The sequence below is a fragment of the Psammomys obesus genome, unplaced genomic scaffold (assembly GCF_907164565.1).
Source record: "Psammomys obesus unplaced genomic scaffold, mPsaObe1.curated_primary_1811, whole genome shotgun sequence".
NCBI classification, from domain to species: domain Eukaryota; kingdom Metazoa; phylum Chordata; class Mammalia; order Rodentia; family Muridae; genus Psammomys; species Psammomys obesus.
In genome coordinates this window covers 30,457,849-30,476,378 of record NW_026596051.1, presented here as the reverse complement: position 1 = coordinate 30,476,378, position 18,530 = coordinate 30,457,849, and the positions used below count along the sequence as shown (strand labels likewise).

General features: G+C 42.4%; 1 protein-coding gene across 1 annotated transcript; it reads right to left on the bottom strand.

Moving 5' to 3' along the window:
- Positions 1-661: 661 nt before the first annotated feature.
- LOC129689009 (slit homolog 2 protein-like) lies at positions 662-17,944 on the bottom strand. Its single transcript, XM_055624091.1, has 4 exons — positions 16,038-17,944; positions 13,279-13,350; positions 12,041-12,112; positions 662-737 (listed from the first exon to the last, which is right to left on the bottom strand). The coding sequence occupies exons 1-4, from the start codon at positions 16,214-16,216 to the stop codon at positions 662-664; spliced, it is 399 nt and encodes a 132-aa protein (XP_055480066.1). The 5' UTR covers positions 16,217-17,944.
- Between the last annotated feature and the right edge of the window lie 586 nt (positions 17,945-18,530).

Below are 18,530 nucleotides of genomic sequence, written 5' to 3'. Positions count from 1 at the left end.
CACCATTACACATTAGGTCAGTGAACAAGCATTTGGGGAGGAAAAACTGATTTTACCTAATACTCACAATGTGCTTTGTTAAAAGAACAAGTTCCCTAACAGTCTATGAGGCATTTTGATGTGAAAGCCTTGCCTTCCAGCAGTTCACTTTTCAGAGTCTGTAATTCTGGCTTCAAAAGAAACATTTATGAGAGAATATACAGCTTTAAATGCCTTAGGGTAGATGATATCAGCAACTAAAAAAACACTATTCCTCAAGTTCAGAAACAATAAAAAAAAAAAAAAAAAAAAAACTACCAGAAAGAACACCAACTTTACAGGTAACACTGTCAACTTCCTTTAAAAGTGGAAGAACAGTAGCATTTTCCCCTTCCAAATTCAAAGTTTCCTTTGAGCACGCGGTAAACCTCTGTGTTACACCATAACCAAAACAACCAAGAAGAAAGCAAGTACAATAACACATACCTAAACCACAGAGAGCGGCATAAACAAAACCACTGGAACCACTGAGGAGCTTTTATTTATTTCCGAAAGGAAAAGGGCAAACTTTCAATCTAGGAATCTATGAACACATGGATTTCCGGAAAGTGCAAGAAAACACCCAAAACACTATTAATAAAACACAGGGTCAACCCAAGCAGCAGCAAGCATTTGTGTGTACTTACAGGCGGTAGAGCTTCGCAGTCCCCAGAAACAGCAGCTCAGGGAACAATTGAAGGTTGTTTCTGTTTAACCGCCTTTGGAGAGAACGGAAAAAGAAAGAAAGAAAGAAAAGACAGAGCTTATGTTAACAAAGTTGTTGTGCTTTGGTCGAGTTATATCTCATCCTGCATTTCTAGAAACAATGGAATGACATTCAAGGGAATCTAAGCATTGCCCATCAAAAGTTGGTTACCCCTTTTTGTTACATGACTGCACTTTTTGTTAAATGGCTACACCTTCTGTTACATGGCTACTGCAGCAATTTTCCATTGTGCTTATTCGGATGATGATTACTGGGACCTAGATCCTAAACTCAAAGCCCCTGCAATATCACACAAGCAGAATACACAAGACGGACTAGGATTTCCTGACTCAGACACAACTTCAATAGAGGATAGTCATTATTAATACAGTAAACTGTATTAAAAGAATTCATACATTCCTGAATGGCCAAAATTTCCATCCAAGGAACTACTAGTAAATAGGAATTTCAATTTTATTCTCTATTTATTTAACTGGGAGCAGGGCAAGAGTCAGTGTCTATAGGACGTTTTCCCAGGTAAAAGCAAAGTACAACAAAGCTCAAACCTCAATCCACAGTCCTTGACCTATAACTGAATTGAATTAGTTTCTGTGCGGTTAAGTAATGTTTCAAAGGTTGCACTGCTTTTGTCTTTTAGATGTTTTGGGTAAGAATTAAATTTCAGCTCTAAGAAAATGTGATCTATTTTTTAGTTCACTGGGAATGTGAACATCTATTAGAGAAAGTAAGAAAATGCTATTATTGATATACTTAAAATCCAACCCTACCTGTATATTTGAATATTTTAATAATTGAGTATTAACAGCCTTCTTTTCTGCTTTTCCCAAATCTAAATATATTGATAAGTGGCCAATGGGAAACATCTACATAAATGGTGCACAAGTTGCTTGCCTCCCTCCAAGAACAATGTCACCTTGAGAACAGCAGAAACATGGCTACATCTTCAGGATAGATGTTAATGATGTCCTGATTTACTTAAAGGCTCATCAGGTTGAATCAAAAGGACACTAACTCAGTCTCCATCAGGCCAGTGATAATACTTGCGTCCTTTCTCAAAGTTACCCTAAGGCATGAAGACCCGCATCCAGAAACTCTCCACTTGTAATTCCAGACAGTGGCTATAGGCATTTTTCTTTGCCTGAAAAGAACAGTCCAAAAGCAGGGTCTACATCTAAGTGAGCTGCCGAATGGGTGAGAGGCAGGTATTAAGGACGAACGGAGGTTTGGCTACCTAAACACCTTAGGAAGCTGCTCATCTACAAAATCCAGACCATGTGTTCCAAAGTACATAAAAGGCAAAGAGGAAAATCAGTGGTGAAAGAGCAGATTTAGTCCTGCTCGTGCACTAATTTTTATGAATGAACCACAGAATAAGGCTAAAGTGAACCCAAAACTTCTACATTTTTTTTTCTTTCGTGGGCATGGTTCTGAGGGAAAAGTACTTTCAACATCCATCATTTTCCACTTTTAAACAAAGTAACTTAATTGTGATTTTGTTATGATAGAACCTAAACATCATTCACAAGACATCTAAAATAAAATCATTCTCAAGCATCTAAAAAAAATTACATTCTGTAATAGTGACAATGCTAATTTTTTTCTCTTGGGGAGCCAGAGTTCTTTGGAGGATGTGTACACAAAATGCCTATCCTGAGCTCTACAATGACAGACACAGGGTTTCTTAATCTTCTCCCAAGCAATGGATTAACAGAGCTCAGCTGATTCTTCAGCCCAAATAGGCATGCTTCTTCAAGACTCAAAATGACATCCTGCAAGAAGCAGCTGTCTATAAAAAGCTTTCCCTTCCCACCAGACAGTGGTTTCTTACATCCTCCGTGAAGCTCTAGCTATCCTCGGTAAACTCCATACTTCCATTGGCTGTGTCCCCAAAGCATTTGATGAGACCCTCTTGCACTATATTATATTGACTCATGTGCTGGTCTCTTTCCCACTGGGCTATGAGCGCCTCAAATGTGAAGACCGATCTCTGTGTTCCTTCTCTCTCTGGAACTCGCTAGGTTTGAACTGTATTAGAAGACAAAGCAATCTTCTGTTCTCACTCAGCACTCCTCAAGCTTTTCTGGCGTTTAGGAGGTTCTTATTGTGCACAGTGAGAAGGGACTGCTCTCTTTGCATTTTGATACAGTTCAGTAAGAACCCAGTATATTCACTTGACATTAGGACCACTTTGCTTTGGTATACTCCCTGAGCCACTAGTCACTACCCAGCTAACCAATTCTCTGCCACCCAACATGCTTCTACATACTCCAAATCTGCCCTTTCTTCTTCTCCTGCCAACTACGTATTCTCAGCATCGTCTAAACAGCAGAAGGAATTCAGTGTGCTTAAATAAACCCAGTATCTCAGGGACCAACAGCTTTTTCCTAAAGTTCTTGTTAATACACTAGCAAAACTCCATATATTATGTGAAAGTAGACATTTAGGCCATGGCACGTGCAGTGTCTTTCTCTTTATTGATGTATCCCTTTTCACATTACCAGTGGTTCTTAACTCTCACCAAAAACAATACCTGATGTGAATTAAGCTATGTGGATTACTTCATTCCCTTGTCCCAACATCCTTACAAATGAGCAGCACTCCACGCAGTTTGGTGAGAAAGCTACCACTCAAAAGTAGAGGTAACCTGGTGGTATAATTCCATACATGGAGACTCACCATTTCTGCTCCTCAGCAGTGCTTCAGAGTAAAGTAATGCTGAAAGATTCCTTGAGAACACCACAATTCTATGGAGTCTATTTCTTAAATATCTTTGAGTTAATCAAATGAAAATGAGTGCAATTCAGTTTTTAAAGGACACTAGCTGTGGAAGGCTGGCAAGATTGCTCAGTGGATGAGGTGCTTCCACTCAAAAATATAAGCCTGACAATGTGAGTTTGATTCCTGGAAAATGTACAAAAGTAGGAGAGGCTAGAGAGATGGCTCAGTGGTGAAAGAGCACTGGCCTTCTTCCAAAGGACCCTGTTTCAGTTCTCAAACCCCGTATGGAAGCCCACAACTGTCTCTAACTCTAATTTCAGGGGACCAAACACACTCTCACAGACATGCATGCACACCAAACACCAATGTGCATGAGATAAAAAAAATAAAATAAAATAAATCACCTTTTAAAGAAAAAGATGTTGAAGGAAAGAAGCCAATCCAAAAAGTTGTTCTGTGGCTTCCACATGCACACATAAGCACGCAGAGCTCCTTGTGCAGGCAGGAACACACACAAACACACACACATAAACCATGTGCGTGCACACACACACTAGTAATTTGTTCTGAATTTAGTTATTTGTCATGGAAGTGAATTTGTCTAAAATAATCATGATATATTTTATTTTGAACATGATGCAAGGCAATGTCACACAAAATGGTAAGTATATTAGAGGAAGTAGAATATATAAAGGCAAAAATTGAAAATTTAGCTTTGATGTTTTTTCTAAAAACAGAATGTGTCTATGTTTGGCTCTTGTTTTCCTTCATCAGTAATAAGGTAAATGGACAGAAAACATTTCATTACAAAGTCACCAGACTCCTTCAAGTTCAATGGATTCAAGTAAGGATTCTTGTAAATATCAGAAGTTAAATCCTTAAAGGGCATTTTTTTAATTCTACAATTGCTTTAATGGCTTTTAAAACACAAAACAATCACAGAAGAAGAACTAGAGAAAAAGCAATCATGTCTCTAACATTACAAAGAAAACACGATAGTGACTTAGAAGAGAGTGTTGTGCTGTGATCTCCAATATAAATGAGCTGACATTTCAAGTGATGGTCCCAGGACATGAAAACAGTGAAAGAGTGTTGCATAAGATTATTGATGGGAGCCATACAAGGTACTCAGTTGTGCCCAAGGACAGATGACAGAGCATAGTCACACGAGTTCTGAGCCATCACCCTGAGAAACAGTCTGCTCACAAGATCTGAGGACCATTTGAGGATTCTCTGGATGGTGAGTCATGCTTTTTAGAAAGATGTGTGTGCTATGTTTCTTTGAGACAGTTTTTCTTAGGCCATAGATAATTAAAGATATTACATCTATGCCACCTGCAGTTTCTGAATATGACTTCTAGATGAATGAGTGATCTCAGAGCTATCAAAACACTGCAGGCCTCTGAAATGCTGATTATCAACTACCTGGATCATGAGTGAGACACTTTTCTAAACTATTTTCTCCTATCTGCTCCTGTGATTTATTATTTGATGGACGCTATAGCATCTTACATTTCTCAGTTTTCATATCAGCTCAATTAATATTTTACCTCAATATAGCCTTCCATCTAATTCAAATTTCAAACTTAAACAGTTTTAACAACTCCTGTGAAAAACATATGTTTTTGTATTCACAAATCAATGTAAATATACTTAGGTATCATGCCTACCCAGAATTCAGCAAATGTTGCTTTAAAATGTACCATTGCTCCTCTACTCTTCATACATAAATAATCAATGCTAAGACTAGTTACTCTCCCTTTGACTCTCCAGATGAAATTTCTACTTGTCACTTAAAACATCATTTTTTTGACACTTGTAAAGTAGGCATTTTTATCTATCATAAAACTGAAGTTTATATTTTAACAATTTATCATCTAGCTTGTTTCATATAGCTGAAGGTTCTTTATTATTATTTTCAGCAGCACTCTTGATGAGTTCATCCTCTGTGCTCTATGTTAGGGAAGCCAATACTTTTCAATTAAAAAAAAATGCTGTTTCTTGCTCTCACTCTTCACTTTATGTTACTCTACATAGTAAAAAAGAATATGTAATACTTTCTAAGAAAATATAAGAAAAACTATATACTTTCTTTGTCTCTTCTGATCCCATGAAGAAACTTAAAGTGAAAGTAACAAACATAGATGAATAAACATCATATATTAGGATACAAACCATCCTTAAATCCAACTATTGAAAAAGAAGTTGTATTAAAAACCGTAGATGCCATTCTTTAAGCACAGTTACCATGCATTCCAAGAAATTATGTATATTATTTCACTAATACCTACATCGCTGGTAGAAAACAGGACTTAGTAACTAACCCTACTTGAAAAGTGAAGGAACTGAGGATTTTAAAGGTTACACAAAGTCATCAAGGTTGCACAGGGTTATTGAAATTCAGGATTTTCTGAAGTCTTTCTTAGAGCATGTTTCCAGATTTAGACTAGGGGAGAGCTTATATGCAGCTAGACACCACAATCAGCAATACAACATGTGAGTATTTTGCATTAGTGATCCAGGAGATAACCTCACAAGGCACCACACAGCAGGAATGGCTAGAATTGTCCACATGAATACCGTTATCACCACAGTCTAAAATGATGTGGCAGAGCGTCTTTCCCAGGGCAGCCTTACTGCATTCAGAGTGGATAGATGCTATAAAGAGGAAAGGTAAAGGCTTTAAAACACCTCTTAAAATGACACTCCAACATCCAATACCTGACGTCAATCTCTTTGTCCTCAAGATTCTATCATTATTAATGTCCCCTGCAGTCCAGCAGATACAACTTGTTTTGAAAATAGGACAATATGTGTGAAAGCCACGAGGAAACAAAGCCCCCCGCCTATGCAAGCCTGTGAAATGCACTCTGGAAGGCCTAATTCAAGCGGAAAGGTATCCAAAAGCAATGAAAGACGGAACTAAATGTAAAATATTTGACATTCACTGCTACCACAAATACATTGAAACTGTGCAAACTAAACTCCTCATTTCAGAAGAAACATAAAGGAAACAGCATCCAGCAAACATTGTCACAAAGGAAGAGCCCAAAACAGATGTGGGAAAAATAAACAGCCCTTGCTGCTTCAGAATTTATAAAATAGTCCACAGTGTCAACTGCCATTTGACTTCAACGACCATAAAAACACATTGGAGTGAATTTCTCATGAAACTTGTAACAGCACCCTTCCATGAATGCTTTCTATGAATACAATCAGCAAACATAAATTAAAATTGTCCATACTGCTTAGAAATGCACTGGGTGGAGGCATTTAACCACTATCAATTGTTTAACACATTTTACTTTATTATACACAGTCTCTGATATATTTCTTTAAAGAAAATGTGTAAAAAAAAAAAAGAAAGAAAGGAAGGAAGGAAGGAAGAAAGAAAGAAAGAAAGAAAGAAAGAAAGAAAGAAAGAAAGAAAAAAAGAAAAGAGAAAAAGAAAGAAAGAGTTAACAAGTTAACAATGCTTAACTGTAAGATGTTAATGTTACAATGTTAACTGTAAGATGCCAGAGAAGAGTCTTTGAGATGAACTTGGATTCTTTGCCACGGAGATTAGCATTTTGAGATTCTCTTTACAATAAGAGGTATGTATGTGTTAGGGCACATATAAGCTTGCAGGATTAGTGGGAAGAGGGGTCTTCTGCAGCATTGACAAACAGGGCCTAAACAGCGCCATCCTTCAGACCTGTTCTACAGCATTTTCCGCACTTGAACTCATGCATTACAGCCTTCAATATAATCTCTATGCCACAGCTACCAACCTCACATTGTCACCTGTTTATAAATCATATGTTCATTTCAAGAGGATGAATTCAGTACCGTCTTAGAGGAAAACATATCTCTTAAGTATTTGTTCAGGAAATACAGGGTTTGCTCAAATGGGGCCTTTATTCTAAAGGGATCAAAATTTCTAAGTTAAAAGGTGATGTTTTATGATTATGAACTTTGTGAAAACTTGAAAATATTTATCAGATTTATGTCCCAGGATTCCTCACAAGGCTACATCACAATATTTTTAGAATATTTTTTCTTTCAAACAAACTATTCAGTGTCAAAACCACTAGGACTGAAAGTGTCACTTTAAGTATGAAGAGAATAAAACTGGGAGTGTTTGAGTGAAGTATCTGTCTTAAAAGCAGACTGTTGAAGTTGGTAGAAGAGATGGGCCTTAAGAACTGTTCCTATTTTGAAGTCGAGGAAACTGAAGATTTTAAAGAGGATACTGTATGATCAAGATCTCAAAAGAGAACTGAAATGCAGGGTCTACAAAAGTCTTTCATGTTTAATGTTCTTGGTTTTAGAATGGAGCTGAGTTTATATGTGGCTAGGCAAACAACAGCACAACTGATGAGAGGCTTTCGACAGGCAAGAGACTATTAAAAGGTGCCTAAAAACTAGGAGCAGCTAGGTAACTCATTCATTCCTGCTCCCCTCTATTTTCCTGCCTCTCTGTCCTGTTCCCATCAGTAGAGTCTAAAGCAGCACTATACAGCCAGAACTCTAAAACTGTCTACACATCCAAAGTGCTTTCCTATTTCTGTAATGTTGTCCACACCAAGCCATGGTTTTCTATTCCTGGCTGCTGCTCCACCATGAGCACAAGCAAGACAAACACGTGTTTCATTTTGAAGTATCATTATATCAGAATTTCCAATAAGGTTTCACTCATGTTATGAGGGAGTTTTCAATATGGGAGGAGTTGATTGTACTAGTAGAATGCCAGAGTCCCCCCAGACAGCCATAAATAGCCAAATAGCAGAACTCAGGGAGTAGACCCCGACTGTAGCTATGCATAGGTTGCCAACGTGCAGCCTAGGTTTCCGCAGCCTATGAATTTTCTGTATTGCAAGGTTATTTGAAGAAAAGCTATGTAGAACATTATATACCTTGAATTAACCACTTTTAATAGAGAACTGCAGAGCTATTCAGTATTCTGTGAAGTATAAGAAAAAGCATACTTCAAGTATCCTAACTTTCTGCTGTAACTTGTGTTCTGCTTTGGGTTTTGTTTAATTGATTTTGATTGAATCAGCTCGTAAAATAACTTCATTAGATTCCTCTAGCTTTCTTATTAAACAGCAGGAAGCTATTGTATTCCAATGTGCATGACGAGCAGTCTCCATGATCCCTACCCCACTCCCCAGATAAATAGTACCACTGACAAGACAAAGCATTCCACACACCCTAGCACTGTGTATGTCAGGCCTGGGAGTGGGGCAGCAACCATCCCAACAGGAAGTGACATGTGCTCATGGGGTGCAAGCACCACTGAAACCTACCCCATTCACAGTGATTCATAACCACACGCTCATGAAACCTTCCTCACTGGATGTATTTTCCCCACAAGAGCAAAAGGGAGTGACTTGAAAAGGAAGGAGGGAGCAGGGGGAGACAAAAGGTTTGGAAAGAAAGAAGCCAGGGGCATGGAGAAAGGAGGGACATCTCACCATTTTGACTGACATTGTTTTAACCACATCTCTTTAATTAAGTGAAAAAAAGAAAAAACAACCTTCTTTTGTGCCTATAGTGCTTTGATTTACAAGTATGTCTTTCTAATCTCATAATGTTAATTAAAGTTAAAATGATCTTGCTTCTTACTGTTTGAAAACCGAATACATAAAAAAGCATACAGGTTATTTACTTATATTCAGGTCTGTCCTCTCTTTAGAGTTAAGAGTTCATCAACATTATGAAAAATGCCTAACTGATGTTTTCACAAAACACCTTCACAACATTAACAAATGCTATTACTGTATCATTCTAAAATGAAAACAACTTAGAACCATAAATTTTACATGAATAAAGTTGATTTTTTTTAATATTTTTTTTTGTTTTACATACAAGGAAAATAAAACTGAGGTCATGCTTTTCTAAATAAATGGCTATTACAACATAAACCATTCTAATGATTTTTTTTTTTTTACAATTAGGAGATCAATTTGAAATTTTGCATCAAACTTATTAGTAAACATGTAGTAAACATGTAGATCATATGGTCCATAGTTTATCATTACTCAATTGATTATTTCCTGCTTCTTACATTGCCCCTTGAAGTCTTATGAGAAAGCAAGTGATTCATGTGACATTAATGACTCTACATAAAATAGGGGTATATGTTGTACACCATAATAATTTGAATATGGAATTCACAAAGTAAGGTAGGGTGTTTTTCTGTATTTTTATTGTTAAAAAAATAAACTGAATAAAATTTAAAATAGTTTTCTTCACAATAGTGTTGAATGCATTTCTTAGTAAAACTGACTCCGTATTTAATATATTTAAAAATAAATATTTGATAAGTGTATCCACAATGTTCCTAAGAAATGGCTTAGAATTCCAGAGTCCCAAGGAGATGAATTGGCTCTCAGATAACAATGCGCTTCCATCAGACAGACTTGGCAGTTGTAAACAAATGGAATTTTCTCAGCTTTTCCTCACAAATATGAAATATTTGCTCTCAGCCAACAGCTGGGGTAATTTAAAGGAGTCTTGCATATATATTAGTTTCCATTCAAAATTACAAACCCTCCTCCCACTTTGCAACATCTGACTTAGTCTTTGTAGAACAGAAAATTGTTCTGAGATGAAGTGACATTCCCAGAGGAAGTCAAAGTTAAAAAAAATAGTATCCACTTACAACTCTAATCAAATTTCAGATTATATGCCATCTTTGGATTTCTAGGAAGAACTAATCTATTTAAGATGAAAGTGAAATTGAAATTCTGAGGTGGCTTTAAAATTTTTGAAAAGGTGTAAATTGTTCTTCTGTTCCTAAAGATTTAAAATCACAACACAAGTGAATGTGAGCTGCAGAAAGTGCCCTGGGGAATACTGTGATTTAAACATTGTTTCAGAACCAAGTTGCAGTCTATCCCCGGTATGACACCTTAACAAAACTGCTAGTGTTCCAACTACCACTTAGTTAGCGATACATTAAAAATATATGGTGTAAAATATATTTGTGAGTTACTCACTAAGACATATCAGCTATAGACAAACATCTATGAAGTATTTGAAAAATAAATACTTTTGCAGTACTTTTATATATTCAAGGTAGGTTATGGATAGAAGAACCTATATTTAGTTGGTATGAGCTAAACTAAACATGTAACTTGCTTTTATTTCTTCAAAAAGTACCTCAGTGTGGCTAAACCAATTTATATATTATTCCACAGTGACATTCGCTATATTATAATATTTGTAGTGGACAGACTTTTATAGTAAAATAAATATCCATGCTTTACTTGGGGTAATAAAAACACAGCCTGTATATATCACAAAATTAAAAGCCAATTTTCTACTTCTAGAGAATGACTGAAAATTAACTTTGCTCTTGGGCCCACTGAATATGAATAAATGCTATGCCAAAAAAGTAACATATTTAGATAGAAGTATCAACTATATTTTTATTAAAGTGATTATTAAAGCAGGCATGAAAATTTATTAAAATAATTATTAGTGCTTTTGATACAGTTTTTGCGTGCCCTAAAAATGAAACATACTGAACTTGAATAATAAAGACTTACAGGAGCCACTCAGGGAGGCAGAGACAGGTAGATCTCTGTGAGTTCGAGGCCAGACTGATCTATAAAGTGAGTCCAGAACAGTCAAGGCTACACAGAGAAACCCTGTCTTGAAAACAAAACAAAACAAAATAAAAAAAAAAACTTAAAAGATTTTAAAATCTATAATTTCTCTAGTTCAGATACAAATTTCATCGTGTGTGTGTGTGTGTGTGTGTGTGTGTGTGTGTGTGTGTGTTGTAAACACAATGACAGTCAGGTAATATATATATCCATGAGATTTGTGTGTCTAGGGCTAGAGGGATGGCTCAGAATTAAAAGCACTGGCTACTCTTGCAGAGGCCCTGAGTTCAATTCCAGCCAACCACATGGTGGCTCCTACACATCCATACTGACCACTGGTGCATGAAGGCATACATGCAAGCAGAACATTGTTTACATAATAAATAAATAAAGCTTAAAAATACCTTTAAAATAAAAATGATTTTCATGTCTAAAAACAATATTCTTTAAAGTGCAATATCTACACTTCATAAAAAACAAGCCAGTGGTACATGACAACACATCCTATCTTTATAATCTTTAGCTTATTTTTACCAGCAGTAATATTTTAGAAGCTATTATTAAACGATTAAACAGATTTGGGAGTAGCCATTTTTATCAATGTTCACTGTAAGTGTTAAATATTGGGGGAAAAAATTAAGTGCAAATAAAGTTTCCATAAAGTGTGAATAAAATTACCTGTAGTTCTTTCTGCATAAACCACAAGTAACAGATACAAATACATGTACCTATTCGAGTGCCAAAGCAATGATTACATGGGGAATGAGTATTTCAGGGAAGCCCTGAACTTCTACACCTTGACTCAAGTTCATGTTCTTTACCCAGGGACTCTGCTTTTACTTCAGAAAACCACTTATCTGTGCCCTTTCTTCTTAAACTTTGAAAGCTAATCCATGAAACTGAAGGCATAATTGTTGACATTCAAGTGGTTTTAAACATACAGACTTGTTGTCACGGGTTTGGAACTGAAAATACTCACAGTCTCTCCAGCTCCTTAAGGTCCTGGAATGCGCCTCTCTCGATGGTGCTGATCTTGTTCTCCATGAGCTGACTGAAATGCAAAACCCAACATTCTTCTTAACGTTGCCATCTGAGGAGGCTGTGCCTCAGCAGCTGCAAACTTGCAGCCCCTTTCTCACTTTCCGTATATTTTGCTCAGAACTGAGAGTCACTAGCAAATTCAGGAAGGAAGCAGGTGAGAGAACTCAGGGGAAGCAGCTTCTCTACCAGAGGCATTTATTTTAAAAAGTCTTAAAGAAGTTTCTCACAGCAGTTACTACTGAAAAGTAAAATTGGAACCTTAAACACCAAAATAAGTCAGTAGTGGGAACTGTTGCACTTGGCGGTTTTGAAAGCTGTTTTTCTCACACCAATTTTACCTGTGTCCCTAACTAAGGGATTCAGTAACTCAGCACATGCATAGTTTAATTCTAACTTATGGATGCACTTTTAGTCAATTGAAAAATGACATAAGGACCAAAATAAGGCCTCAAAAATAACATTTTATGGATAAGAGTGAAGAGGTCAATGGCTATAAATATTTACAAACTTGGAGGGTAACAATTTTACATAACATTGACTCTCAACTGATGGATAATTCAAAGCTAATGTAACCCACTAATTACTGCAATGATCATACTGCAACAATTTATACAAGTTATAAAGCTACAGAATGTAAGGAATGCAACTCAAAATGAAATCAATGTATTTGATATATAAACACCCCTCAAAAACTGCTGAAAAGATGGATTGCATGATTTCAGTGTTAATTTTTTTTTCTTTACTTTTTCTTTGTGGAAAAGAGTTCTGGACACTTTAGGTTCAGTAGTAAGAGAAAGCAATACACTAAAACATTCCAAACTAATTGAGATGTCCTCAACACATCCGATTTTTTCCAATATTTAAAAACAATGTTTCAACTTTTTTTTTAAAGTGCAAGGACTTTAGAGTAAAGCAATAATCTGAGGTTCTTTCTATCTTATTATCTGTATTACACATCCACTCTTAAAGAAACACATTTCATTAAAAGTTGTACAAGTGAAATCAAAACAAAACACACAACTTAAGATTTTTTTTTGTTCATTTGTTTTTGTTTGCTTGGTTTTTTTTAAAGGCTTCTGTCTTTAGAAAAGTTTTTAAACTACGAACATTTAGGAATTATAACCAAGTATGCCATCTTAAAAACAAAATGAAGACTCAGAGGAAGAACACACTTACAGAACCCTGAGGTGCCTGAGACCAGCAAAATCTGTCTTCGTGATCCTTGTGATGTTATTTCCATTCAAATCCCTAAGAGACAACCAAAAATTAAAGTTCCTTTTTTTATTTCTATCATATTTGAAAAAGTTAAAACATGTTAGAGCTTTAAATAAATTAATTCAATTAGTGTGGCTTAGAAAGCGAGCTGGAGAGAAAAGGGAAGAAGCCTTTGAAATAAAAGTTTATAAATGTCTCATGTTTACAAAACTTGCTGACATATGACAAGAAAATGAAGTGATGATGTCATCAATAACCGCGGCTTTTGTTGTGTGTTTGCAGCCTGTGTGTGTGTGAGTGCTTTCGATTTGGGTTTCCAGAAGAATGTGGGTACTTATTTACTGAGGCATTCTGCAATTTTGTTCTTATTTTTAGCACAGCCCCCAAGAAGTTTCTTTCAGGAAGTTTAATGGAAAAAAAAAAAGTTTCTCATACAATTCGGGGGATTTTTTTTTTTTTTTTTTTTTTTTTTTTTTTTTTTTTTTTTTTTTTTTAATTAGAACACTCTGGAAGTAGTAGTGTGGCCAAAACTCCTGAGGCAAAAGAAAGAGTTTGCAGGGGAGAGTGCAGCACCTCAAAGACCTTTCCTCCCCACAATTCGAGGTCCCTGGGGAAGCTGAACTCTTCATTGCAGCTCCTACCCCCCCCCCCATCCCCTACTGTGACTGTGCTTTAACCCACCAGTGGGGTCAATAATGAAAGTAGCATTTTGGCCTTGACACGTTTGTTCCATTTCAAACACCCGCCTTTGCTTCAGCCTCAACCTTCTCTTCTAGTCAACAAGTAAATTTGCACGGGCTTCATTCATTCACAATAAAACTAGCCTTTGAGGGGAGACTTCCCTGTGCTCCTTTCTGGAAGCTCACATGCTTTGGACTTCCAAACTTTGTGCAGAAATCTGTATTTAAGAGCGTTTACTTGGCTAACGATAGGATTTTAGAAACCAGCACTGAGTATGCGGTTTCCTGAAACCTCCACAGACGTCTCATAAAGGATTTTTTTCTTCATCCACTGGCACTGCACTGCCAGTTCTGGAAACCCAGTGCTTTGACAAGTTAGTATCTGCACTGTTCTGAAGGGCATGGGATGACAGGAGGAAATCAGCTTTCCTCACTGTGCTCCTTCCTCTCTCCCTCACCTACCTCTCCCAACTGTCTTTGAAGTTGTGAGGATCATTTGAGGGCTATCTGTGATCTCTTGCGATCCTGACCTTAACAGCACATAAATGCGTTAGATCAAGTCCCTGCAGTAAGGCCCAACTACCTAGGAAGCAAGGAAACAATCAGGGGAGAGGCCCAGTAGAGGTGGGGTTGACAAACCTTCCAACAAGAAGAAAGTCCTGGACTTGGGCCTTCAAACAGAGAAGGACGCCGGTTGGATAAGGGGGTGGGTGGCAAGGATTGGCCCTGATGACTCTGAGTGCCGAAATGCTGTCCTAGGCCCTTAGCTTCCCGACAGCTAAACGCAGTCCTAGCAAAGAACAGGAGTCTCTGCGCAATCGCCCACGCTACACTGGCCCAGGCATCGGTGCCTGCCCGGCTCCTTCGCAACCTAGAGAGCCCGGCGCATCCCGGGGGTGGGGGCGGACAAGTGGAGGAGGGCTCCGCTTCACAAAGAGAGTGGCCTCGGCGAGCCGCTTCCCTAACTCGGGAAGTGCTCCGCCGGGAGCGCGTGGGCCGTCACCGGCCGGCCTGCGTTTATTTCTTCATTAAAGACGAGCGCAGACAGGGAGGCGGGGACGTCTGCGGGCAGCGGAGCGCGGACAGGGGCAGGCGGAGCGGCTGCCGCCACGTGAAGGAGCTCACAGGCTGCCAGAAAGGTGCTCGAGGGCACAGAGCCGCAGCGGGAGAGCCGCAAGGGGCAGCCCGGGCCACAGGGTCACCGGGGCGGTTGGACCCGGAGCAGCGGGTTCCAGATGAAGAGGCAGTGCTAACTTTACTTCAACCCTGGGACGCAGTCCTCTCTGAAGTCTCCGGCTCACTGGAGTCACTTAAGGACCGCTACTGGGGCCGCCCCCTCCCTGTACACGAGAGGGGCTTTAGAAAGTCGCGGCAGGGAGGTGATGCCTTTGAGCCGACGGTTGCTGTCCTGGGGCATTCATCCTCCGCAGACAATGAAAAGATCCCCCTGGCGCCCCAACACTCCATCTCCCCTTCCTCAGTACTTAGAGGGGACACAAAGCCCGCGAGAGAAAGCTTCTGCCTCTCTCTCTCTCTCTCTCTCTCTCTCTCTCTCTCTCTCTCTCAGCAGCCTGCCAACCCTTCCGCCCAAGTCTGGGGCAACCAGGTCCTGAAATGACCCGTGAGTGTTCGCAACCCCAAGGTGACTCTTCGTTTTGCAGAGTCTGAGAAACACGGTCACGCCTCCCTTGCCCCGGGCATCCTTGGATTCTGGTCCTAAGCGCCTCTCCCTCCAACCAGAAAGAACTGGTCCACAGCGCTCAAGCAGTTGCGAGGGGCGAGAAGGGGTACCGGAAAAGGGGACCGAGCGCAGCTGCCAGCGACCCGCCCCTCCTTGGCAAAGGCTCCTCCCAGTTTAGTGACCTCCCGCCTTTCCAGAGGGCCCAGCCCCGGGGTGTGCGTGCTGGAGAGCCTCTGAGGGCTGCACCATGGCCAGGTTTCCTCCACACGTGGGCTCCCCTGGCCGTAAGCTCTCTCGGAGATGCGTTACCTCGGCGGGGGGTGAGGGAGAGTCGGGGAGGGCAAGGCGCCCATACTCACAGTCTCTCGGTGTTGCGGGGGATATTCCTGGGCACGCTGCGCAGGGCCAGCCCGTGACAGTCCACCGTGCTGCCTGAGCAGGAACACTGGGCCGGGCACGCCTGAGGCGCCACCTTGTTCAAGATCGACAACACTAACCCCAGCAACAGGAACAGTGCTTGCCAGCCAACGCCACTCATCTTCTCCAACAGGCTCTTCGCTTTGAGGGACTCCTCTTTCGCTCTCTGTGGCGTGAGAACCGGGCAGTGTCTGAGGCCCAGCGCCTGGTGCTGGGCTGGCAGCCCACAGTACTCGGGGAGCTGTGCGCACAGTAGGACGAAACCGTGGTATAAGGCAGGAGAGCTGATGGAAGCACACGCCTTTCCTCTGCTCTCCGCGCTTCCCTAGCAGAGCAGAAGATCCGTGGGCAACTTCGGGTCTTGAATATCAATAGGTCACGCTCAGGCTGCGAGCAGATCCCGAAGCCGCTGGGAGGGCAGAGCGCATCTTCAACTTGGCGGTAAAAGAGCTCCTGCTTACAGTGACCGCGGAGACGCGGTGGCCCTTTGCTTAAGGACCAGGGAGGACTTTTGATCCCACGTACCCTCCAGCGAATCCGATCCCGGTGGGAAGAGTACAAGGCTGAGAAGGGGTACTTGAACGGTAACGCTCGCCCTGATCAAAGTGGGTCCCCCGGAAGCTAGAAGGCGCAAGGGCCTGTCAGGTGTAAAGAGCCCTCGGAGAAGCTGGGCATGTCGCGCGCGGGGGCGCACCGGTGTTCACGTAGCCCCCGGGGGCGCTGCGGGGCGCAGGGCTTAGCTCACAGGGCCTCTCCACTCCTGCGCCGCGGCAGCAGCCCCAACACGTCTTCGCCGTCTCCCGACAGCCAAGGCTGGCTCGCACACACACACATGCACTTCACTGGAGGATATCTTGGCAATCCCGCCTCCCTCCCGGCGTCCTTGGCGACGCTCTGCACCAGGGCCTGCCCCTGAGGTCACACAGAGAGACAAAAGGGCAGTCGGACCGCTGCAGCCTTGCAGGGATATCCACTAGTCCGCAACCCCGCAGGAAAAAAGAAAAAAAAAAAAAATCCAGTAAACCAAGTTGAGTAGCAGAGCTCCTAGAAAGACTGAGTAGGTACTAGCTGGGGCTGGACTCGCAGACAGTCAAGCCAGGAGCAAAGCAAAGGCCAGGTGTCCGCGATGCCAGGGCTGCTACTGTGTCCTGATGGATGACTAGGTGGTAGGCGGGAGGATGGGATCTGGCAGCCCCTACACCCCAGGCGACCGCCCAACGGCAGGAGAGTGTGCGCGCTCTAGTCAGCCACTCTGGTCTCCGGGATACGCTGCAGCTCCGCCGCACACACCTGACGGCACAGGTAGAAGAAACAACAGTGATGTCCTTCCGTGCGCAGCCTCTCAGCCACCCCCTGGGCAGCCCCTACAAGTGGGTCCTCAACCTCAAAGTGCAGGAAGTTTCCCCAAGCGTTGGATCCGGTCTCCCACTGTCACCGAAGGAGTCCAGCCCCGGCCGTTGAGATGCCGCTTGGCCCCGGACTCTGCACCTGACTCGGCGACCGCAGTCCAGGCAGCGCTTGGCTTCCAGCCCTTTCCCTTCTCACGGAGGCTTTCGGAACCCGCCGTTCCCGGGAGGAAGGTGGAGGGAGAGGGAAGGCGGAGACTGAGCAGGGACTGGCGCTCCGGAGCCCCAGGCAAGTGTCTAAACAATAGGACGGACGCGGCAGCCCAAGTCTCGCCTGGCTGCTGGAAGGTGGGTTGTTGTAACTGGAGTTGTCCGCTCTGGCTGCTGGGCGCTGAGCGCAGCCAAACAAAAAGACCCCAGCCCGCGCCTCCGGAGTCGCCCGCGGGTCCCCGGGACGTTCCCCTTTCTCCTCAGTACTCTCGCAGCCCCCGGAGACCTCGGCAGCTCCGGCTTGCGCCCCGCAGCCTGGGAGCTTCCATCCCTCGCCGCCGCCGCCGCCGCCGCCGCCTCCTCCTCCTTTTTTTAACCACCGTCTGCGGCAGCCTCAGCCGCCGCCTCCTCCAACCTCCGCCGTCCAGGCGCTCCGCAAATAAATAAGCCCAAGTCCGAAGTTAAAGCGGCCGCCCCGGCTTTATATAGCAGCCGGAGCCCCCACCCTTGGCTCCGCCCCCGCGGCCCCGCCCCGCCCCCTGGCCGCGCGCGGAGAGCCCGCACCTCGCCCGGGAGAGGTGAGGCCCAGGCTGCCAGCGCCGGGTGGAGGCGGCGGCGGCGGCGGCGGCGGCGGCGGCGGTGGCGGCTGCGGCGCGCGTTCCCGTGCCCCCCTGCTCGCTCCGAGACTCCTAGGCTGGGGCAAAGTTTGCGTTAGAGGGAGGTTCCCGAGTCCCCTCCACGCAACTCCAGGGCCTCCCCCCCTACCCCCCCAAGAGGTGACCCGAGCCCGGAGACCGAGGTTCCCAGGGGGAGAACGAGCAGAGGGGCGGCTTTGAACGCAGCTCGTAAATAAAGGGAGACGGCAGCGCCTCTGCTGCA